Source organism: Onychostruthus taczanowskii, unplaced genomic scaffold (assembly GCF_017590055.1).
Source record: "Onychostruthus taczanowskii isolate IOZ18803 unplaced genomic scaffold, ASM1759005v1 scaffold21, whole genome shotgun sequence".
In the NCBI taxonomy this organism is placed as follows: domain Eukaryota; kingdom Metazoa; phylum Chordata; class Aves; order Passeriformes; family Passeridae; genus Onychostruthus; species Onychostruthus taczanowskii.
The window spans coordinates 10,784,923-10,808,732 of record NW_024499351.1 but is presented as its reverse complement, the minus strand read 5'-3'; the positions used below and the strand labels follow the sequence as shown (position 1 = coordinate 10,808,732).

At 43.4% G+C, this 23,810-nt stretch overlaps 1 protein-coding gene across 1 annotated transcript; it reads left to right on the top strand.

Moving 5' to 3' along the window:
* Positions 1-1,549: 1,549 nt before the first annotated feature.
* MRPS18A (mitochondrial ribosomal protein S18A) lies at positions 1,550-23,707 on the top strand. The gene is made up of 6 exons (XM_041404400.1): positions 1,550-1,677; positions 1,847-1,878; positions 5,313-5,417; positions 13,323-13,446; positions 14,235-14,301; positions 22,909-23,707. Exons 1-6 carry the CDS (start codon positions 1,578-1,580, stop codon positions 23,051-23,053), a joined length of 573 nt encoding a protein of 190 aa, XP_041260334.1. The 5' UTR covers positions 1,550-1,577; the 3' UTR covers positions 23,054-23,707.
* The last annotated feature ends 103 nt before the right edge of the window (positions 23,708-23,810 follow it).

Genomic DNA, 23,810 nt, shown 5'->3' with positions numbered 1-23,810 from the left:
ACCTCCTGTAATAGGAAGATCAAATTATATTTTACAATAAATTTTACATTTATGTTGCAGTTTACATTTTGCACCACATTTTAGATACAATTTCAGAAAAACATACAGAACATCTTGGATGAGCACTGTTAACCACTGATGAAACAGAATAGCATGAATGTCCATCAGCGTGCATGACTCACAAGTGATTTTAATTTACTCTGTTAGTTTTCACTTTCTGGATTTTTTGAGTTGAAATGACAGAAAACAAACAAGCACTTGGAGAAACTCCATGAATGACCTTTGCTCTCAAGTACAGTTCAACTGAAGTACGTTCTTCATGAAGATGCAGTATTACCATCTAAGACAAATTGTTTGTTGGTATCTGAAATCCCAGTGGACTATGTGAATATGAGCAAGCACCTCTAGGCTACCTTGCACCAAAGGCAGGTATGAGAAGTCAAGCGATGAGGTATGCTAAGAAAGCTGGTGGGAAAAGTGATCTCTCAGCAGCCTTCAAACTGTCAAAGACAAGTGATATTCAAACAAAAATGGAAAGTGCTTAAACTAGACCGACTGTTTACAAGACTTACAGCCAGACAACATACTGCTTCAAATTGTTACCTGCTGAAATGCACAAAACACTGCAGGAACAGGCATGAACCTCAGGATCCCCGGAACATACAGATCTGGTAATTGTGATTTGAAACAAACCCTTTCCCTGAATCCCACAGCTGGCCTGCAACCCTCCTTGATGTGGGAAGCAGTCCAGAGCCCATCCAAACAGAGGAGCCATATAGCTGCAGTAAAACCACCTCTCAGCCTTCCCTCACTGGAGAGCTAGGAGATTCAGGGGCTGTGGCAGGAGTGTAGCTCAGGCTTCCACAACACAAAGGCATTGCTACCACTAGATTTACCTCCATCCTCCTAAACAAGAGGCAGCCTGTGCCCAGGGGGCCACGCCCTGGCCACCAGTGCCAGGACAAGAGGACACAACCTCAGGCTGCGCAGGAGAGGTTCAGGTTGGACAGCTGGAGGAATTCCTCTATAGAAAGGATGATTGGACATTGGAATGTGCTGCCCGGGGAGGTGGTGGAGTCACCATCCCGGGAGGTGTTCAAGGAAAGACTGGATGCGGCACTCCCAGTGTCTAGCTCCCATGGTGGCATTCAGGCATGGGTTGGACTCGATGACCTCAGAGGTCTTTTCCAACCTAGCTGAATCCCTGATGCTGTGATCCCAAGCTGACACGACTGCCAGAAAATCCAAGCCCCCAAACAAAAAAAAAAAAAAAACCAAAAACAACCAAAAGCAACCAACCACCCAACCAAACAACCAACCAACCAACCAACCAAAGGAAAAAAAAATAAAATAAAACCAGGAGAATCCAAGCCCACAATAAACTTAAAAGAAACAAACGAAAACAACGAGGAGAACCACACCACCGACAACACGCCGGGCACGGCAAAAGACTCCTCCTCTCGGCCCCGGCTCAGCCCCTCGGGCAGCGGGGCGGGCGGGACGTGCCCCGAAATGGCGGCGGCAGCGCCGCCCCCCGCCGGCGGAAGCGGCGTGACGGCAGCGCCGGCCGCGGCAAGATGGCGGCGCCCAGCCTGCTGCGCGGGGGCGTGCGGCGGATCTTCTCCGGGCTGCTGGGGAGCGGCTGGGCCGCGCCCCCGGCCCGAGCCCTCCGCCAGGGTGAGTCCGCTGCGGGCTCTGCACGGCCCCGCGCCCCGTTGCCTCGCCGCTGTCCTTGAGAGATGGTTGCGGTCACTGTAATTTGTTCTCTCCTCCCGCCCCCCAAATGCTACTTCTTTCATGCTGCATGGGTCTCATTGTGGCTTCTCGTCTCTTTTTTCCTTTGCAGTCGTGGAGGTGACTGAAGGCAACACGACCACAGTAAGTCCCTGAGCTTCTTTTCCTTGGTAGCTGCTTCTGCCATGGCTTCTCCTTCCTTCAGCCGTGTGTGTGTCCGTGCCCTACCCGACGAGTAAAGGAAAAAAGGGAACGCTTTTCTGCTTGAAAGACTCCTCAGGGTGTGAATGCAGAGCCAGGGTCGGGATTTGCTGCGAGTGCAGGTAGGCAGTGGAGGGTTTGGCTGCTGAAGGAGACAGGATCATCACTCTGTTGCTGGTGACAGATGCCTCCAGTGAGAGCCACTCGTGAGCGCCAAACCCCTCGCTGCAGCCCGGCTAAAGTCGGAATCCCTGACCAGAGGCATTCAGGATCTAAAACACTAGAGGCCATTCTTCGGATGGTTTTGTTTCCTAAACTGGTGCTATTTGGCATCGTCTTGAGTGTGGACAAGCACTAGGGAGGATTGCCAGTGGCTTTGTCACTTCATGCTGCGCTGGCAGTGCGATGTGGCATTGCAAGACGTGTCTGTACCGCCTACATGCCACGCACACCATGCCTTTGATCTGTGTTCTGTTTGTTATCCGCAGTGTGTGCCATGCTGACTTCAGGTGATACAAAGCTTCCATCTTCTAACACACATGGTAACAAAAAAAAGTGAAAGGGGTGTTTTCAAAGGAAGACCTTAAATACTAAATGAAAACTGCTCCTGAAAATGAAACAGAAGGTCTGAAATAACTGGTAAAGAAGAGCATCTTCTTATCTACAGTTTAAGGCAGGAAGGAAAAAATTAAAGCAGCAGAATTAGAAGTTTGCATAGTTAGCACCATCTAATGTGTTACACTTTTATCAAGAGAATTGTCATTCTTTAGAAGCACTGAAATTACTGAAGGGGAAAGGAGATTGCATTGTTCTGCTCACATTTCATATGACAGTAGCACTATATGCCTTGTCTGGGAAGAGATAACACAGATACTTTGATTTATATATGTATATAAAAGATGAGGAGAGTTAAGGAGGAATTTGGGAATAGCTAGAAGAGAGTGCACTTAAATGTTAATCTATATGTACTAAATAATAAGAAAGGCATGGACTATTTTGCTTACTAATGAAACAGAAAAAACCTGCTTGTTTATGCCTTTGAAATTCTTAAGTATTTTTGTCAGAAATATTTTTGTTGAAACTTTGTTGTATTTGTGGTAGCAGACATTGTCATGTCTGAAACCTGCATGGAGCAGATAAGTTACTCTATTTGATATTACATACCTAAAACATATGGCACTTAGGCAGATGTTATAAGACTGTCAACAAAAAATAAGTTTAAGGTGTGATGGAAAGTATCTATTTCTTGCCTTCAAGTGCCAAATTACTAATCTTTGCCCAGAAACCTGAAGAGAAGAACTTGCATGTGTGACCTGAGGTTGTTTTAACCAAAACAAGAGGGGAGTGTGCACACCAGCAAAACACACTCAGTGGATTGCTGTATTTTGCACTCAGTCATTTTCAAAGGGGATGTAAATTCTATTCTCAAAAGTCCAAAACATTAACTGAGGCTTGAAGTAGAAAAAGTAAGCATTAAATTAGCAGAGCCCTTTATGAAAGTAACTCTTCCTGGTGATCTGGATATATTTGCTGTAATAACCTAGCATCAGTCTGGAATCCGTCAGTGCCCCTAGATGAGGAAAATATTGTCAAAAATTGACAAACCAAAGAGCTGATATGTTTTTAAGTGTATCCATTGGTCACTCCATTTATCCTGCCAATTCTACATCAGTCTTCCCTGAATCCATATTTCCCTGCTCATCTTTCTGTGTCCTTGTTTTTAATCAGTATTGAAGGAAGTGTTTGATGTGAACCAGTTAATAAATACAGAGAAATACAGATTTCTTCAGCATTCTGAGAATGTAGAACCCCTACACTCCCTTTTAGATGTTTAACAGAAAAATAGCAACTGGGTGGATTAACACTATAGAAGTCCTCAGCAATTGGGAAGTAATTGCCAAAACTTGTACACTGAAATTTGTCTCAAGAAAAATTGATATTGATGTGGCATTGTGAATCTTTATTTATTTCCAAGATGGAATTACAGTTATAGTGCAGTCTGAAGCCAGACTGGCAAGAATCAAGACTAAATACAGGGGCTTCCCTGAAAATAACTTTATTGATTAATAGAAAATTAGATACTGGCCTACATCTTATATTCATAGTTAAGTATGTGTTTTTGTAAAATTGGCTGTTGTACATGTGGGTGGAGGAATCTTACTTAAGAATTGACCATTCTGTGTGAGGTACTGAGATGCTTAAGCTACAAGTAACTTACTGTTTCTATTTTATCATCAGAAAGGCAGAAATCTGGCATATGATACAGTTCTTTGAGTTCAGCTGGATGCCATTTTTCAGTGTACACTTACAGGAAAGGTCATGCTTTTCTCTTCCCAGGTTTGCAGGCACAGAACCTGATGTTTTCTTGAAAGTAATCTTGCATTCCACCCAGGTTTTCTTTTCAAACTCTGGTGCTTGCACTCTTTGAGGCTGACAGTTGGTGTTCATAATTGGCTTTTAATCTTAATTTCACCAGAGGAAGCTCCAAAATATCTTGGAGAGAAAAATAGCTTAGTTTTATTGTCTCTTCATTTGGGTGCAATTTGAGATAGCTCTTGTTTCCATTAGTAAGTTCTCAAAAAAGAAAAAGACAAGTGCACATGCAGATAGATAGACTTTGTATTTCTAATACATTTATGATTAGGAAACAAATTTGTCAAGTTCTTCCTTTACATACCTCGTACATCTCTTTGCATGTTACTTGTGGGAAAATTTGAGTATTAAATGCCACCACTTTACAGTGATGTACAAAATATAATTTTAAAATCTTGTAGAAGAATTGTTCAGAGTATTAAATGGAATAAAATATTGGTATTATAAAATAAAAGTGCAAGCCCCACAGACATTTCCTAACTATCCTTTCTTAAATTTAAGTTTTGCTCAGAGTTTTCCCTGCTGGTGATTTATAATCCAGCAAGCCCCTATATATTTTCAGCTATAACATGCATCTGCTATTCTGTGACATTCTCATATTCCCAGAAAAAAAGTTATTTTAAAGCTTTTGGCTAAAGGGCCTCTACACTTTCAAGGCATGGTGGTTCAAAATGGTACTACAGTCAGTGGAATTCAGGTGAATATGAGAAACGCACACTGACTGTCAGCTAGTTTACGTTTAGGAAAACATACACAAGAATTTGCCAAAGGGTTTTCTATGCCCTCTGAATTTTTCCTTCTCCCCATAGTCTGTGGCATAAGCATATCAAAGAGCTTGTTATATCTCTCTAAAAGTAAGGTGAATGATGCAGGTACTGTTCCCCTTACATCCTCACAGAACTGGTCAATGTACTGTAGACTCGATGGAAAATATCCTTGAGTCACAGGTGCAGGCAGAGCTGCAAGCTGTGCCTGATCATTACATACTCTGAATTGTTTCCTAGATTGAAGGGAGAATTATAGAGGAAGCTGAAGCACCACCTCCTCCAAACCCCTCTGGCCAGTGTCCCATCTGTCGCTGGAACCTGAAGCATAAGTATGATTATGTGGTAAGTTTAATGAGGGGGTTCCCCCACCCCTCATCACTAGAAAAGTATTGCTCTCAGATCTACATGCCCCACAAACTGCCCCTCTTGTTTTTTCCTGGGTGAAATAAAGATGCTTAACTCCAGCTCTGCTTCTCTTGGGTGCAGCAAGAGCCTCATACACTGTAATTGTTTGCCTTGGCTGATGCTGTTCCTGGGAAAAAGGATGAGCTTGTATCAAATAGGAGATTTGGAATTACTCATGTGGCCATCTGATCTGGAAAGGCTTATAGCTCTTCTGTGCCCAGCTGCCTTTCACCATTGCACTTCCCAGAGAATCAAAGTGGAATGTAGCATTTAGTCAGTGGAAACAGGCCTAGCTCCAGAGAGGCCGGAAAACTTGACTAGGTCACTTATATGACTTCAAGCACTACAATTTCTTATTTGTCATTGTTCACTAAGTTAGTAACTGTTTCATACAGCTTTTAAAACTCTTCATGAGCATGAAGGAGCATACATTTTTACTTACCTGCAAGAGAAAAAGCAGGTTTTATTCAAGCACTTTGTAGGAAATGCTAATAAGAAGTTTATTAACTAATGAGAGGATAACTAACAACACTAAACTTAGAATATGGGAAGGAAATCTTGTAGTGCTTTAAAATAAAAGCACAACAGTCACGAACACTTCAGAATAAGAAGCATGATATAGCAGATGCTGAATGTAACTTTACAAGAGGTCACTCAAACACAGAGTTTACAAAAGGACTGAGTTCCCCCCTTGCATGCTCAAAACCCATCGCTGGAATTAGAAAACAAGAAAAACAGACAGGAACATGCTGTTACTAAGATAAGGCAACAGAAAACTCAGAATAAGCTAATGTCAATAGGATTAGAGAGGGGGATACAAATACATTGGAGAAAAATAAATGTTTGTGAGAAAGTCCATTATTGAGAGGAAAAGGGGACTGAAAGCCACTTTGGTTGCAAAATGACTGTGCTGCTTGTGTGTAGTCCTAGTGCACACATGCAAAGGAAAAGTTATGTTTTAGTATCTGTATATTGGTGGCAATCAGCAAATGTAAAACAACAGGAAAAAACAAATACAGAAATAACTTAAGCATTAGGTAATTGAATTAGGTACAGACTAGCAGGCCTGTGTTGCATGTTGCCTCAAGGTCTTGGAGGAATTAGCTAACAAATACGTTACTTTACTCACAGGATTTTTTTAAAGCATAAAAAAATTCCTAGGGAATCACCAAATGGTTTGAAAACTGCAAGTGACATACTAAGTAGATAAGAGAGGAAGGAGAATGATGCTGATGATTGCTAATTGGTAAATAAATCATTGCAAATTCCAAACGAAAGGTGTCAGCTAGGAGTAAAAGCAAATAACCTGTTGGATAGGACTGATTAAGACTCCTGAATTATGAAGAATATGGCAATAGTACCAGACAAAATACTTTCAATTATGCCAGACAGGTGAAGCAACAGATGTGAGGTGTAATTGAAATATGTTTAGTGTCTTTCAAAGCCTGTGTTGCAGAAATGGAGGCATTTAGAATCTCCTATTGTCAGTGATTCTTACTCAGGCTGGGTGCAATATTAAACAATGAAATAAGTTGGGGGCAGGGGAGTTTTTAGTGTTTCCTGCCTTGGTTTCTCAACAGTGTGGGAAACCTGGATATACAGTGAGTTTGAAGATCATAATAAATTGAGTGAAATGACAAGTACCATTGAGCTAAGCTACTAAATCATGTCTGTTTTGTGTTGCCCATGTTCGAATGTAGAGATTGCTTGTAATTCTTTTTCATGGTTGCTGAATTGTGTAGTGATCAAAAACAACTTATTACTTACTCTGGAAAATACTTTTTTAAGGTTCATATCATTTTATGTGACTTAAAAATGCAAGAAGTAAACAGCATCATTAAACTCAGTAATTCTAGGGATTTACAGAAAGCATTCCATGAGTCACACATTAACAGCCCTTGAGAAACTATAAAGTGATGTTCAGGGATGAAATAATTTATAGCAGTGGATTACATCTTGGAAATTTGTATGTAGACTTACATAGATTCAGTTCCTGCTGCCATGTGTGGTAGAAGACTCCACCGAGTATGTGGAGAGATAATGCCATCAAGAACCAAAGAAATTTTGACAATGTGATTCTGTAGAGTCTGAGTTCCAGGATTAGAAATTGGTCACAGCAGGCAGTGTGAAACATGAGTTTTACATGTGTTTGTAGGGTGAACTAAGTTATGAGTTTTCTTCCACACTTCACTTTGATTCTTAGATCCTGATTTCTACTGTGCATTAAAGGAGGCAAGAGAAAACTAAATGTGAAGAGAGATTCTGCAGCCAGTCTTGAAAATCATTGCTAAGATAATTTCTAAGAAATCGTGGTGCTGAGAGACAATCTATGAGTATGTCCATCTCAGCTGTCACACAGATTTTGAATGCATGTGCATCTAGTGTGTATATATCCAGTGCTCCTGGACAAAGAGCTAAAGAGAGCACTGTGAACTGGTATTTTGAAATAGCAGACGTTTCTTACCTCATATTTAGAAGCATCCCTCTGTGGGGCTGATTAGAACTAGGAGAAATTTGAATTCTGGAGTAGACCACTTCTCTACTTGTCCCTTATGTTTTTGAATGCTTTGTACTAGTTGCATATTTTCAGGATTTTCAAATGTTAAAATCTCCCTTTTCTGCATTAAACTGAATAAAAACGTGAATAAAAATCTTCCTTTTCTGCACTAAAGTACTCTTTGCTATTTTATTCTCTGCTGCAGCTGTGGTGAGCAACAGAATCTTGAGATGCTTAAGTAGTGAAGTGCAGGCGTTTAACTCTGTGGGCAATTAAACAGTGGGACATTTTTGTCAATGATGGTTAATTGTCCTAAATGTCTGTAAATTAAGAGCAGCTATTTTTGTTAAAGATATAGCCTAGTTCATACAGCATAACCTATAAGATGAGCTTGGTGAGCGATTGGAATAGATGGTGGTTCCTTTGAGATTGATAAGCTGAGATCAGTCTGTTGCACAGAAAGGAAAGTGTGAGCTTTTTTGCTTGGGACGCTTGTAATTGGACTGAATGAGGCACTATGAAAAGGGAAGTGTTGAATTAGCCCCTGAGGGAGTTGAGTAATATGACCTCACAGGACTTTCCTTTTGTCATGTGCAGCTAGCACAGTCTAAAGTAGTGGCATAATGAGTTACTCTGGCTGTCAGAGAACTGGGGGACCAGTGTCTCCTAAGTCATTAATCAATTGAACAGGCATTGTGAGCACTAGCGGGTCATGATTCTAACCTGCCTCAGCTGTGGTGTAGAGGGCTGCAGTTGTCTTTCCCAGTTCAATCCTGATCCTCTGCTGTGGCTCAGGAAAACAGAGCTTAATATATAAATTCCCATAGTTTGTGGTCTGCATGTGTCTGTCTGTCCAGTGAAACTGAGATCTCAGTTGATTTTTTCGTATCCATCGGAGATAAAAAAATTATTTTGGTTATTGTAAGGATGCAACTGGATTGAAACCTGCAATTCTTTTACAAAATGCGTGAAGAATCATGTACAGCTCCCAGGAGTGAGGGAGAAAGGAAAAACTAGACTCTTGTATAACTGGAAATAATGACTGACAGACCTGTCTGATACAGCCCAGTAGTAATTTGGCTGCACAGATAGAACTGTTCTTGTGGTAAATGAAAGTTTTAATGAATCACATGTCAGTCAAGGATCCTGCTTTTCCAAGTGTCTGCAGACACTGAAATGCAGGTGCCTCTGCATTTTGGTTACCATCTCTTCACAAGAATACATGGTACATGCTACCCATCTAGCAAGTTTGTCCAGCCCTTTTAGAAGTGGAGGCTAAACTTGTTTTTCGTTTCCCCCCCTTATCCACTTCAAACATCATTAGTTTGAGTAGGCAGTAAATATGTCATCTTGCTTTGGCAACAGTTAGGGGAAATCGAACTGCAGGCTTTGCCTATTAGCCCTAGATTAATTCAGTCCAAGTTGTTTTCATCAAATGCTGCAGATTACAGGGGTGGGAATCTGGGTCCAGCCTCAAGGGAGCTGTCCAGTGATTAAAGCAAATCAGTGGTTACAGGCTTGGCTGTCCACTAGCACAAAATGTGAATTTCATGGAACATGACGGCACCATGAGAACTTGCCAGACGTATTTTTTAATTTGACCGCTCCATGTACTTGTTCACTTCCCTGCACAGCTGCCCTGTGAAGTTGGCTGTACCTGTCTCCTTTGTCCCAGTGGTAAGATACATCTGCGTGAATACTCTGGGAGAGGCACCTGGCCTGTTAACTGTGGGGAATCTTCAGAAATGGACAAACCTTTGGTCAAGTGTGCAGCATTTTAAGCCAAGCAGCGTGATTGTGATTTGGAGCTGTAGCAGCTGGGACATGACTGATGATTTCAGTCAAGAAATGACTGCCACACCAGGGTGTTGGTCAGTTGGTGACACTGTTGGTCAGAGATGATAACAGAGAACAAATTCTCTTGATTTTTTTTTTCCCCACAGGGAGAAAAAAAAATATTATCTCCATTTGCTTCCCAACACCCCCTTTGCATGGAAACACTTGATAACAAGCCTGTGACTCCATGAGGTGTGGTGGTAATATGAGAAATCACTTGGACCACACACACACACCCTTCACAAGTGTGGCCTACTTAGGCTTTCATGGCTGCAAAGACTGAAGCTGCCTCAAATTTGCCATCATCTCCCTTCTTCCTCTTCTCCACAGAGTAATGTGGCAGACTAGCAGCATAGTCTTGCAAGTTTTTCTCTTTTTAGGCACTTGGAGCTGCACAATCCTTTTTCACTTAGGAAAGTGTTATGTGCTAAATGGCAGCTAGCACTGTTGCTGATTTGAAGATCCAGACAGCTAAAGAAGAGGGAAAAGGGGGATGGAGTCCTGCACTGGTTTTCTGAATCCAGTCCAGTGTATTTTAGGAGTAGTCAAAAGTCAGTGCCCTTGGACATTTTGGTTGGCCTCCCTCCAGTTTCTACTAGTGCAGCTGGCACCATGTGATGCATGCCTTGGTTACTGTTCTCCTTGGCAGGGCCATGTTTAGCTGGGCTCAGGGATACTTTGCTTCCCTTCAACCATGGATGGCCTCCCAGGAGCCCACTGCTGGTTACTCAGCTGGGCTTTTCTTGTTCTTGGATACAGTATCATTATGTAGGGTGCCTGATAAGTAGTTTTGTACCAATGAGGTATTATAGTCAGTGTCTAAATGTCAGTGGGCCTACGTGACATGCCACGTTTTCAAAGGAGCTGGATCTGAAAATCAGTCTGAATGTATTCGCTGTAGACAAGTGGATGCAGAAAGCAAGCCAGTTATAGGAAGAGGGAAACTGCGTGTCATGATGCTATTAGTGAGGATGGTACTGAAGGGGGGTGGGAAGGACAAGAACAAACCACAAAACCCCCAAACAAATGAAAACTCTCAACATTTTGTCTCTAACACTTGTAACCAGCATTTTGTCCCGGGTGACTGGAATCCATTTTTAAAAAGGGTGGAAAGGAAGAACCTGAGAGCTACTGACCTATCAGCCTCACCTCTGTGCCTAGGAAGATCATGGAACATCCCCCTAGAAGCTGTGCTAAGGCACATGGGTGACAAGGAGAAGATTTGATACAGCTAACAAGGCTTCACCAAGGGCAAGTCCTGCCTGACCAACCCAGTGGCCTTCGGTGGTGGAGTGACTCCATCAGTGAACAAGGGAAGGGCAACTGAAGCCCTTTATCTGGACTTCTCTAAAGCCTTTGACATGTAAAGCCCACAATATCATTCTTTCTAAATTAGGGGGAGATAGAGTCAATGGCTGGACTGTTAGATGCATAAGGCATTGGTTGGTAGTCACATCCAGAGTTAGTGGTCAACTGCTCAAAGTCTGACAGATGTCAGTGACAAGTGGTGTACCTCGGGGGTCCTTACTGGGACCAGTTCTATTTAGTACCTCCATTAATGACTTAGACAAAGGGATTGAGTGCACCTTCGTCAGGTTTGCAGATGTCACAATTGAGGGGTGGGATGCCATCCAGAGGAACCTGGGCAAGTTCAAGAAGTGGGCCTGTGGGAATTTCATGCAGTTTAACAAGAACATGTGCAAAGTGCTGCACCTGGGTCAGCACAGCGCCCGGTATTGAGACAGGTGGGGAATAAACAGATGGAGAGCAGCCCTGGGAATGACTTGAGGGTGCTGGTGGATGAGAGGCTGGACATGACCCAGTGATGTGCACTCACAAGCTAGAAACCCAATTCTGTCCTGAGCTGCATTGAACAAAGAGTGCCCAGCAGGGCAAGGGAGGGGATGAACTCAATGATCTTTAAGGTCCCTTGCAACCCAAACCTGATTCTTCGACAGCATCTGTCAGAATCCATCATTACCAGAAGGCATCCTAAATTCCAGCAGCCCCCTTGACAGCTGAGCTGGTCTTGTGCAGTGGGGTGGGTGAATAATTCCTAGTTAGCTAGATTTCTGAATACTCACTTTATATTCACTCATGATTATTTGCTTTTGCAAGGCCAGTAAATGAAGGTAAGAATGCTCCAGGGAGCATTCTTTGTAGAACAGCAAGGGTGGAGGGTTAGGAGTAGGTCTGTAAATCTGTGAACTGGCAGTCAGGATCACCCAACATGAAAAGCAACAATTACTCTTTGTTCTTGCCTGTTGCCCTAGGTGAGGGGTGCAAAGTTCTGCCATGCCTCGTTGGAACTCGCTCTGCCCAGACGCTCGCTGGCTGATCCCCTCAGCCTGTAGGCAGCCTCTGCATGGTCCTGCTGCCTCAGCTAGGAACATACAACAGCCGCGAAGGAGTAAACTCTCAACAAGCAACAAGGGGAAAAAACAAGTGGGAAGTCTCTGGAGGCCATTTGGGCCAACTTATGCTGATGTCAGGATGTCAAGAATGCCTGCTTGTATTGGCCTGAGGGGTATCTTTGCACTGGTGTTGTATGTGGAAATGGAGAGCATGGATCTGAATCCTGGGCTGTTGTACTGTGTACAGTTAATGGGACACTTGTGCAACAGCTGTTGCTGCTGTGTTTAAAAATTTGTCATTCCAGCCCTGTGATACTATCTGATCCTAGAGATCCCTTTAATTTTGTTTTTATTAAAAAGACTGCTTTACATTTCTAGGGTTTTTAATTATAAAGGTCAACAGCAGTGTAGTCTAAATTGTTCTTGAATCACAGACAAGCCCTCAGCATGCTTCAAGTGCTCCTTTCGTCCACCACGACTTTCACAGCCCACCTAATGCACGCACAGTTGAAGGACTGAGTGCAGCAATTTATCCTAGTAGTCCTTTGTCATCAGAACATATTCTTTTCTTACATAAAGCTTCCTCATGCAACATCTTGGACCATTTCCCTGCCCTCCACCCCTCTGGAGAAACCTGATGGAAGCTCCACCATGGGAAACTAGATAAAAGTTTGAGGAGTAGATAGCAGAGAACAGTCCTGCTCTGAGGGAATAAGGAAGGAATCAGAGGTGATCTAACACATCTGTGAACTTTAGGACAACAGCTGCGATGGCATTTCAAGTCGTGTAAACAATATCCATCTGTAGGTCTTGTGTAACTCTGAGTACCTAGGACACATTATCTTAGCAAGAATCTTGGAGCAAGTAGTGAAACAGTGAAGGAGCAGGGATTGCAGCTGACATCATGTGTTTACACTAGTGAAGTCGGGAAGACTCAAACCATCTGAGTGACCTTACTAAGCTAAACTGGCAGGCAATGACAGCAAGCAAAAGCCACTTGTTGCCAAGCTGCAGACAAAATGCGTAGCGAGAAATAATTGTTTGTTTTACATTGTTTTGAGTTCTGTACGCAATGCAAGGCTCAGCCCAACACCTGCAGTCACAGCAGTGAAGGTAGCTGGGGCACTGATGGTTTTGCCATTCTCTCTCCCTCAGGATGTCTTGCTGCTGAGTCAGTTTATCCGTTCAGATGGAGGGATGCTGCCACGAAGGGTCACAGGCCTCTGCTTGGAGGAGCACAAGAAGATTGCTGTCTGTGTGCAGATGGCTCACCGTGCAGGTACATAACTCTGCCAGAGATAACCCCTGACTGTAGAATACCTACTGAACCCCTTGAGAGGGGTCTCCTTCCCAGTTGGTGTAGCTCAGTGAGATGTCATTGTCTAGTCACCCAGCAAACTTGTTACGGTCCAAGTGCTGGGACAGGGTGATGGAACAGAGACTACTTGTTCTGCTTTCTCTGTGTCCTGACTTCTGCCTTGACAGCTGACATTTATCCCTGTAAATGAGACAAGTGTTGCAGAAAGATCTAGGAAGTGGCTCAGTCTCCAGTTACTAATGATTAAGCACCTGCTTTTGAAATTACTTGATTTACCTAAGCTTGACCTACCCCATTAGTAATGTGCAACTCTGCCATCTGCCATGTGATGACTTTTTTACTTTTCCCTGGGAGTGGGACCCAGGTTGACACAGTCAAGAGTATTGTGTTGATCTTTATGCCTGGTACCTGAGTTGTATCCAAGTTAAATGGACTGAAAATTTTAATAGTCAGATTTTCCATCCTGGAGATGGAATCTGATACCAGTGCCCTGTGTCCTCTGTAAAAGCCTCTGTGATGAGCCCAAGTGATAGTGTCTTTGGTGTATATTTCCTCCCTATACCCAGCACAACTTCCCAGCTTCTTAGGCTGGGGTGAAGGTTCAGTAGTGACTGAAGATAAAATACCCTTTCTAATGTACTTGAGCTTTCATTGTGCTGTTGCCTGCCTTATGAGGTGTAATGTGAATTCTGAATGCAATAGAACCAAAGAGGCACCGCAGAATATTCTCACATCTTTTTCTGTTTCAGGTTTGTTGCCAAACCACAGGCCTCCACTTCCTGAAGGGCATGTTCCCAAGAAACCCAAGCTGAACAGGTGAATAGTCTTGTCTTTCCACATTTCTCTTATTCAGGAATAAATTGGAAAGGGAAAAGCAGTTGCTTACAACTGGGTGAGAAATGCCTCAGGCAGCAGGGTTCATAAAGAGTACTCAGCATTTTGGAGAAGATCTGTCATGATATTCCCTTGGCAGACTTTTAAGGACAAGTCATATCTCCTATAAACCATTTATTCACACAAGATTAAAACTGCCACACATGTTAGAGTCTGCCTGCCCTCCCTCAGCTGTGCTCACCTCCTCATCACTAATTATCAGTAAGGCAGTCACAGGAGGATGCCACAGATGGAGTCACAGCACCACAAAGTAGCTGAGGTTGGAAGAGGCCTCTGAAGATCATCTAGTCCAAGCTCCCTGCTTAAGCAGCATCACCTGGAGCAGCTTGCTCAGAACTATGTCCAGCCAGGTTTTGAGTATATCCAAGGATAGACCTTCCTCAGATTCTTCTGAGGGCAGCTAGTTCCAGAGAACCAGCCTCATACAAGATAGTGTTTCTTACATTCAGACAGAATTTCTTTCTTAATTTGTGCCCACTGCTTCTTGTCCTATCACTGAGCACCAGTGAGAGGGAAGAGCCTGCCCCTCTCTTCTTTGCACCCTCCCTTCAGGAGCTTATGAACATTGGTAAGACCTCACTGAACCTTCTTTTCTGCAGTCCCTTCTCTCTTAGCCGTTTTAGCCCCCAACAGCAGGAGGGTGCCCAGGCAGTGACAGCAGCAGTGAGGAGGGCAGGCTGAGCAGCCAGCAGGGGCCCATCACAGGCCTGTTACCTTCCGCCCCATCCCAGTTTCCTCCAGTCAGTGATCCGCCCTCTGCCTGCTCTTCCCCCTCCCCATCCTGAATGGCCCCTGGCCTTTGGTGGGCAAAGGGAAAGCCTGCAGTCTCCTCCTGCTCTGTGCTGGGCGCTTGGAGGTGCTAATCCCCTGTTTATAACCTCACACTTTGTTTCCATGGGGATGTCAGAGCATGTACGAACCTCGCATTAGCAAACCGTGGGGTTACCAGAGGCCATGGGGCTGTCGCTGGGAGAGCTTAGACTGCAAGGCTGAGGATGGCTGGAGACTCCTGCATTTCAGGTCTGACTCTGCAGTGGAGATTTGAGAGAGGCTCTTGGAAATGCTGGCAGGCTGCATAATGAGTATCAGTGAGGGTCAGATTAGAGGACTCTCATGTTTGATGCAGCCCCGGTAGCCATCAGATGCTTCAACTGTAATGACTTCTTCCTTGTGTCTTACAAGTCTTGAGGATTCTTTAGTATCTGTGTCTTATCTGGCAGCTGTGGGGTGGAGCATATTATCTTGTTAGCATTCACATTGCAACCCTGAGGAGCAGGTTGAGACTGGAAATGGCATATGCAGTATCTTGCTGGAATCACACCAGGACTCCAGATCTGATGCCCTGACTCTTACAAATTGTTCTATAGACCTTTAGTAAGAACAAAGAATGAATACCTCCAGATACATTCTGCATGCAAGTATGTATGCTACACCTCTAAATTAATTAAATTGGAGATTACTGCATTGCTAGCCCCACCCTACACTACCCTTGTTTTTCTCTTCCCAAAGAGCGAATGTAGCAGGCCCAGTGGAAGCAGTTTAGAAAAAGAGTGCAAAGCTGTTTGCTGACAATTTGGAGTAGCATTGAAGTAGGCAGATTTGGGGTCTGAGTGGAAGACGAGAATAAGATCAAGAAATGGGATTGAAAGTTTTGGTGGTGGGGCTGACACTATACAAATGAGTCCCAAGAGCTAGGATAAAGTGCAGGAGTACTTCAGGAGTGTTCTCAGGGTCCCTCATGACACTGTCTTATCAGCCTGTTGGAAGGGGAGAGCTCTGTGTGTTGGAGCCTTGCAAAATCTTGGCCATTCTGTATGAATTTTGACCATGAGAGCCCCCACCTGTACTTCCCTCGTTGCTCTCTGGAGCAGTGGCTGGCATGGCATAAGGCAGCAGTTACAAATTGCTTCCTTCCTCTAGCCTGAAGTGCACCCACATGCTGAATGACTGAAGTCATTTAGCTGGTACTTATTTTGGGAATGAAGCCAATGCTCTTATCACAAGTTTCCCACATAAATGACTTGTCCAAGCTTACCTTGTCTTTGCCTCTGTACTTGTTTCCAAAGCTTCCTGTAAGTCTGCAGTAACTCGGGAAGCACTCAATCTGTGGTGCTGCCAAATGCAAGTGAACTGACAGGGGAGAAAAGGGGCAGAAGTGGGCTTGAACTTTGGAGTCAAACAAGCTGCCTTGTTCAATGCCATCAGAACATGTCTGCATTATCCTCTAAACATGTAATATCAGGGCTATTCACTTGACTTAGCTTGTTCCTTCATTATGTTTATGTCTGCTGGATTTTTAAGTGGCAGTTCAAGAAGAGATCAACAGGATCTAAAGAGAGCCTGTTGTAGCAGGCAGTGCATTACACAGTTAAGTAATGTATTTTCCAAATCTTTGAACTTCATCTCTTTTTGAGATCGCTGTATTGGCTGTTATAGCCATCTTTACCACTCTGCTTAGATGAGAGGTAGTAGTGCCTTTCTGCACTGCTGCTATGGCCCTGGAAATGTCAACAGGGAGAAGCTGAGATACCTCATAATGTGTTTGGGCCCCTTGTTAAAGCTTTTCCAAGACAGAAACACAGGTGATGTAAGCAATCTGATGTCTCTCTTTACTCTGAATGGAGAAAGTTTTCACTTTTGTAAAGGAAGGGCTTCTGAGAAATCACTGTGTACTCCAGATACTACCTCACACACTTCTGTGGGAATTTGTAGTGTCTGGGAGCTGCCTGCCATCTTACAGTGAGCTGAAGAAAGTTTTGCTCGTGGTAGAGCTCTTGACATACTACACCATCAGCTGCTAGAATGACAAGACTAAAGTCCAAGATAGCCTTAGGGACTGATTCCACTCACACTACCTGAGACTGAAGGAGATTCATCACTTCAGTCAGTTGGGACTCAGAGCCCAGTGCCTCTGCCATGGTACAGACCTGAGCATTGAATTACTGCATGTGGACTTGGAGCAGCAACTCTGACCTGGCTGAAGTCTGGCAGATTACTTCATTTGGATGAGCAATCCCTTTCATTTTTTTCCTGTCTTGCAAAATTCTGGTTGGTGCTCCCTGTGGCCAGGCTTCTTCTGAGGCTGTGTCAGTATTTTTGAGAGCAGCTTCATTTGTTGCCAAAAGAGGGATAAGTGAGCCTGATGAAAAACTGATGTGTCCTTTAGACAATGTACAGGCCAGCTACATAGGCAGAACTCTACAGCTCCTGGGTAAATGTACTAAGGAAGTATATAAAGAGCTGAGGAGCTGCATTAATGTATACTTTTGAAAGCACAAAAAAAAAAAAAAAAAAAAAAAAAAGCTGTTCCTCAGCTATATTTTTACTGCAGTTGTGACTGTCTTGGCCAGAATGTTTGGCCCATGTCACTGTCACCCTGATTAAAGTGAGCCTGCTTCAGATCCAGAGAGTCTGGCATGCACTGGCTAGCACCTAGCTAGGATTAAAAGGTATCATGCCACCATATGGAACTATCAGCAAACTGCCTTGTTTTAACAAGGGTCAGGGGTGCTGACATGCCATTGATTTAGTGTTGTGAAGTGTGGATTTATCATGCAGAACCCCTCTGCCTCTGAAGAAGGTGCTCTTCTGGTGCTTATTCAATGATGTTTTCCAAAAAGCAGAATTCCTGTTCTGTTTTCTGAACTGGTTGTACTATCTCAATTGTACGAACTTTGGACATTCCCTTCTACATGCCCCAGATTTCTCTGCAAAGAGATAAGGATTTCCCTGATTTGCACTGGGTCATTTGGCAGCTGGCCTTCCTCTACCCACTCCATCTCCTTATCCTGTTTCCACTACTGGAATTCAAGAAGAGCAGAATGCTTTGAGAATATCTGCAAATCTGACCTGCAAATCCTGCCTTGTACTTGGTTATGCAGCTGTCTACTATAGTATGAAACATTCATCCGTGATGTCATGTAACACGGAGGAGGAGATTGGGAACTGCAGAAGAAGGCATAAGATGAAAGTGAAATGCAAAGCTTTGTGGTCAGTTAAGCTGAGGGTGGTAGGAGATATATAAGAACACCTTGTGGTCAGAATTCAACTGGAGAGCATTCCAAATCTCCCTCTTCTATCCCCTGCAGTTGGGACACTGTCCAGGTGAGACTTGCCATGATATTTCTCATTTCTTGAAATTCAATTCTTTGCCTTTTTGCTTTCTGCCTGATTTGTTTTTGACAGTGATAGCTCATGAATGTTACCACTTAACTGCTTTACTAGCTATGGTTCTTTTGAAGAAATGGCTGTGGGAGTAACCCACATCATCCATGAACTCTTGAGTCTCATGTCCTCACCTTCTCTTACGTATCATTTGTCTGCAGAAGTTGGACATTGAAAACAAATGAAGCTTACCCTGTCAATGCAGAATTACTCCCTGCAGTTCATTTTCCTCATGTTTGGCCCAGTCTGGGGCTTTCACTCTTTCCCGGGGATCATTCCACAAGCAAATTTGTCATGCAGCCAAGGATTGTTCCCTCATCCTCAGCCTGTGTTCTCCCTTTCAAAACTTTCTGCTGTTATTTCTGCATTTGTTCATGCTCTAGCCTGGCATGTTCCAGTTAAATGCTGCAGCAACAAAATATTTTCATTAACCTGTGAGGCTGAGGAAGTTCTAAGTGATTTCACCAGTACTGTGTAGGGTGACAAACTGTTCCCATACTCCAGAGTCATGTATATGCAAGCCACCACACACCAGAACCATTTGGGAAACAGTCAAGCTCAGCTGTAGGTCGAACATCTTACTTTTAGTAATGGAAACCTGAAGAGCTCAGCAGTTTTCAGCATGGAAATTTTTTGCATGGAAAATGTGGACTAACAGTCCACAGAACAGTCCCTAAATTCAAGCCAGCATCTAGATGCTCTTTTAATATGAATATAGCACTCATGTTCTTCTGGCAATTCCAAAGTATTGGTTAAAACACAACACTGTGAAGTTGTTCCCTATCCAAAAGGACTAGGGGATATCACAGGTTCTCTGACTCTGGGGTCTGTCAACAAGAGGTGCTGTAAGATTATGGAGTACCTGATTTTGAGTGCTCAGCTGCCACTCCATTTCCAGCTTCCTACTGGAAGAGCATAACTTGGCACAGATAGTATCCACCTCCATCACTTGAATTGGAGGACTTGTTCTGTGTTAAGGAAGAGGCAGGCTCCCTACAAATTCCTCATGAATTACAAAGTTCTCAGGCTCTGTGGACATCTCTCATCCCTGGGAGCAGAATCTGGTTTTTCTGCTATCAGCATTTCACTCCAGCAGCATGTGGTTCCTCCCATCTGCATGGGAACTGTGTTGTGCATAGCATGTGTATTCAAAAGCAAAGAGCCAGAGGGGCTGCAGGTGAGCAAAGCCAAGAGGTGTCATGGGAAGGGATGTGGCAGGGAGGAGGCAGTCTCGCCAGCACTTTGATCGAGTGCTTCCTGCAGTCTGGAGCCCTCTGCCTTCTGCTCTTAATCCAAACAAAAGCCATATTGAAAAAATTCAGTGAGGGTTCAGAAGTTCAGACTTGAATTGTACCAGCATGGCCTTTGCTTGAGCTGTGTATGTGGTTTTCCCATTTCCCTTACCCTGCACATGAAAGCCTTGTGCCTACTCTTAGGTCTAAAGTGGCAGCCTCCAAGTGGGAAGGCCTGCCCACTGAACAGAATCCATGAAAACAGACTTCCACATGCTATAGAGATTTTAGGCTATTACTATGACTGCAGGTGAATTAACCACAGTTGTTTCCAGCCTGATTGTATCTTGCCATTTCCCATCAAGGAAATTCCACCAGGGTTCCTATCACGGTTCTTTTGCATAAATTACTCATTTGTGCACTTGGAGTCTAGGAATTCTTGTTCTTGCTCAGGACCCTGTCATAGTTAAGGGGGCAAGCAGAGCCCTGAGGTGAGTCACAATTCCCAAGACTGGCAGTTATGTCCCCTTTGCCTAGAGTGGGAGCTCTGCACGCTGAAGTGTACTGCGGACCAGCCACATTTGTTCTCCACCTGAAGAGTCTGTCTTGACAACCTCCAGCTACTTCAGAAAATTCAAACACTCTGCCAGTGTATGTTTGTAGGTGATCATAAAAACTCCCCAAGACAAATCTTATTGTATACAATGAAAAGTAGGGGCACTTGGTGAGAAAAGGTGTACCCTATCTTACACGGATGGCAGAGTTTGTAGGAAAGTCCTGTGTGCTGAGCTTTGAAGCTCTCCTCTCTGAGTTTTGTGGATTGTTTTTACTCACAGAAAAAAAAAAAAACCCAAATCTGTGAAATCAGTAGGAAATGGAGTTAGTCAAAGAGGAGAAGGAAGTTTGTAGACTGACTGCTCTCAGGCATCAGGCTTTTGCACTGCTGAATCAAGGTAAAAAAAAAAAAAAAAAGAGGCAACAAACAAAATAGGACAAGTTTGAGTTTGGGACAAAGCAAGTATTAAAAGCCCTAAAAGCAAATGTGCTCCAGGAAGGGAAAGCGTCCAAATGTCTGTTTCAGCTAACAATGAAAAGCCCCAGCCTGCAGTCCCCAAAGGAAGCCAAAAGCCTGGACCAGAGGGCTGGATTAGACCTGCTCAAAAGAGAAATAACAAAAGCTTTAAAATCAGGCCATTACTAAATCCTCCTTCCTATGCAGAATTGGGGTGTGCACTTCCAGCCCCCACACAGAAACAGAGGGATTTCTTAAAAAGCCACTGTGTGTCTAAACCTGCATACAGCATTGATGTGTATCTCACATTCACACATTCACTACTCTCCCAGTGAGATCATTTATTATCATAGGAGCACTTTCCCGTAATCGTGTGGACACGTGATCAGAATTGCACTTGGCACATTGATGCATTAAAACAATTTGGGATTTTTTCCCTCCTTTTCTGTAAGTGTAGTCTTGCAATACCAAAATTTATGCTACAGCACCCCCCTTGCAGCAAGGGGAATATGAAAAGAAGTAGGACCTAGCCCATGTGCTCATCTAATACCTCTACAGCTTCTCCCAAAGGAGCTGCCTTGCCATGGTCCTTTGCCAGATTGCAAAGTGGGGACCTGTGCTTGGTCTCTGAACTCCCCTTGCATGTGAAATTAGAGACAGGAAAGTCTCTCCTAATTCCTGTCCCAATGCTGTTATGTAAGGGATTCCACTAATGCAATAGCATAGGACTACAGGTCAGAAGGGATGAGTTTAATGCATATATAGGAAAACAAGTGGCTGGATCTTACTGTGTCGTCATCCAGATCCCTTCTGCTGGTGCTTCTAGGTGCTTTAACTGTCATAAACTCCTCAAAACAAAGCATTTTGAAAGTGGCTTGATTTCAAAGGCAGAAAGCTCCCCATATGATTCATGTTTCAGTTTTTGCTCTTAGGGAGTACTGAGGGAGAAAAGTGCTAAATGGGCTGCTGTTCTACAGTCTGTAGCTGCCTGGCATAGCAGGCTTTCTTTGTAGTTCTCAGGAATGTGCCAAATGCCTTCAAACACGTCTCTGTCCAAAGTTCTTAATATCTCAAATTTGCATGATGCAAATAAAAGGTAACAAAGCTTTTTGTGGGGAGGATGGGTGAGTGAGGTTACATTAAGACCATGGGATTACTCAACAGAGGCGTGCAAACATCGCTGGACAAAGTTTATCAGTCTGTTCCAAATTCTAATTTGTTGGAGCAGTGTTTGTGCCGATTATGCTAAGGTTTTACTTTGGATCTTTATTGTCTGAAAAGACTCCTCTTTCTCTAAGGACCTCTATTCCCCTCTCTACTGGTAGCAAAAGATTTAAAGCCTAACAAAACTCCAGGCCACCCAGCCACAGGGTAAGATTTCCAGTAACTGATTCTGGATCTGAAATCCCCTGCCTGTTTGCAAAGCCAAGTCTAAAACTTCAAATGGTAAAAAGCAGAGGATATTTGCCAGACACTGCTCTTCACAGAGATTTGTAGCTGTGATGATAATTCCATTTTAATACCTCTTACACTGTAGGTGCTGACTTCCTGCACTAGCAAGCTGCAGTAATACTGTACAGAGAACACTGGAGCAAATATGGACGTAAAAATACAAGACGAGGCCAGAAACCCAGTGCATGCAGAAGTAATAACTAATTATCCCCCCCAAAGTAAATTTATTCATTTTTAGAAGCTTTCTCACAGAATTTAGCCTTTGTAATTAGTTTACCTTATTGAGACCAGCTGTTGAAATAACACTTCCCCTAGAGGCTAGATGCATTCAGTCTTGGACTTAGTTGCAATGAAGGGATTTGGCACTCCAGTTTAGCTGCAGGTGGACAACTTGCCAGGAGCCTGGAGACTACACCTGATTTGTTTTGTGAAACTGGAAGTCAAGCAGGTGCCAGTGGGTTCAGTAGAGAGATGAGCTTAGAAATTCCAAAACAAACAAAAATTCCTTTCCAGTGGTCCCTTCTGAATTGAGGGATCTTCTCATGGTTATTCCTTTTATAAAGAGGCATGTTAAGGAGGCAAAGGCTATAGTGCCTTGCTTCTGCTTCAGCTGGAACATTTTCTCAGTGATCAGTCTCAAACTGAAATGTGTTTTTGTTGTTTTGACAGGTACCTGACCCGCTGGCCCGTCAGATCTGCAAAGCCCATTTGGAAGAGGGGCCCTAAGTGGTGCAAAAAGCCCTTTCCAGTCGGACACCCTTTGCTGAAGGATAATATCAAATATACACAAAAGCCTCTTTGTTTAAACCACTAGTGGCCAGAACTAGCATAGTCAGTAAGCACATGTTGTCCACTGTTCTGCTGGGTTTTTTTTTTCAAGTTTGTCAATATCTCAAATTTTCTTATTCCAGCATTGCCTTTAGTACTTTGTATTGTGTCCAGCTGTGATCTTTTTCTCTAGGAGAATACAAGAGCCATCAAAGCAAAGTTCAGTGTGCAGGATGATTTGATGAAAGGGTCAAAGACTTCTACTTCAAAGCCAGAAAGGATCTGTAGGCTTTTGTTTCTTTATGTTCCACAAACAGGTTTGGAAAAGGATGTTTCCTTCTCTTCCTAGCAGTGAGTGGTGTGTCCCCATTAATCTGTTTCAACTCAGATTTGCCTCGTTTGGGCTTTTGTACCTGTGACACAGATGGAAGAAAACTTTCTCTGCAGCACTGTATTTTCTCAGCAGGAACAGAAATTGTTACTGACTACTGAAATTATTTTTTTTTATTATTATAATCTGTACTATCCATAATTTTCAGCAGAACACCTGTGGCAGTGGCAAACAGGTGTGTGTCTTACATGTCCCCTTAAGAATTCCTGGCTTGTTCTTCACTCCTGAATCTGGCAGATACACAGTGTTGACATCCTTGATGACCGCCTGGTTTTTGTCCCCCGGCAAATAAATTTTTCAGAAATCTTCCATGTCAGTGATATGGTTGCTTCCTGGGATAGTTTGGAACTGATTATCTATCCTGTAACTAAAAGGTGGCACCATTTCTCTCCCTGTGTAGTACACATACAGA

Bases quoted from the DNA above. Each gene is read 5' to 3' on its own strand.
- MRPS18A (XM_041404400.1), top strand. From the start codon at position 1,578: ATGGCGGCGCCCAGCCTGCTGCGCGGGGGCGTGCGGCGGATCTTCTCC. The intron at 1,879-5,312 runs GTAAGTCCCTGA...ATTGTTTCCTAG, and splicing joins CTGAAGGCAACACGACCACA to ATTGAAGGGAGAATTATAGA. The intron at 5,418-13,322 runs GTAAGTTTAATG...TCTCTCCCTCAG, and splicing joins AGCATAAGTATGATTATGTG to GATGTCTTGCTGCTGAGTCA.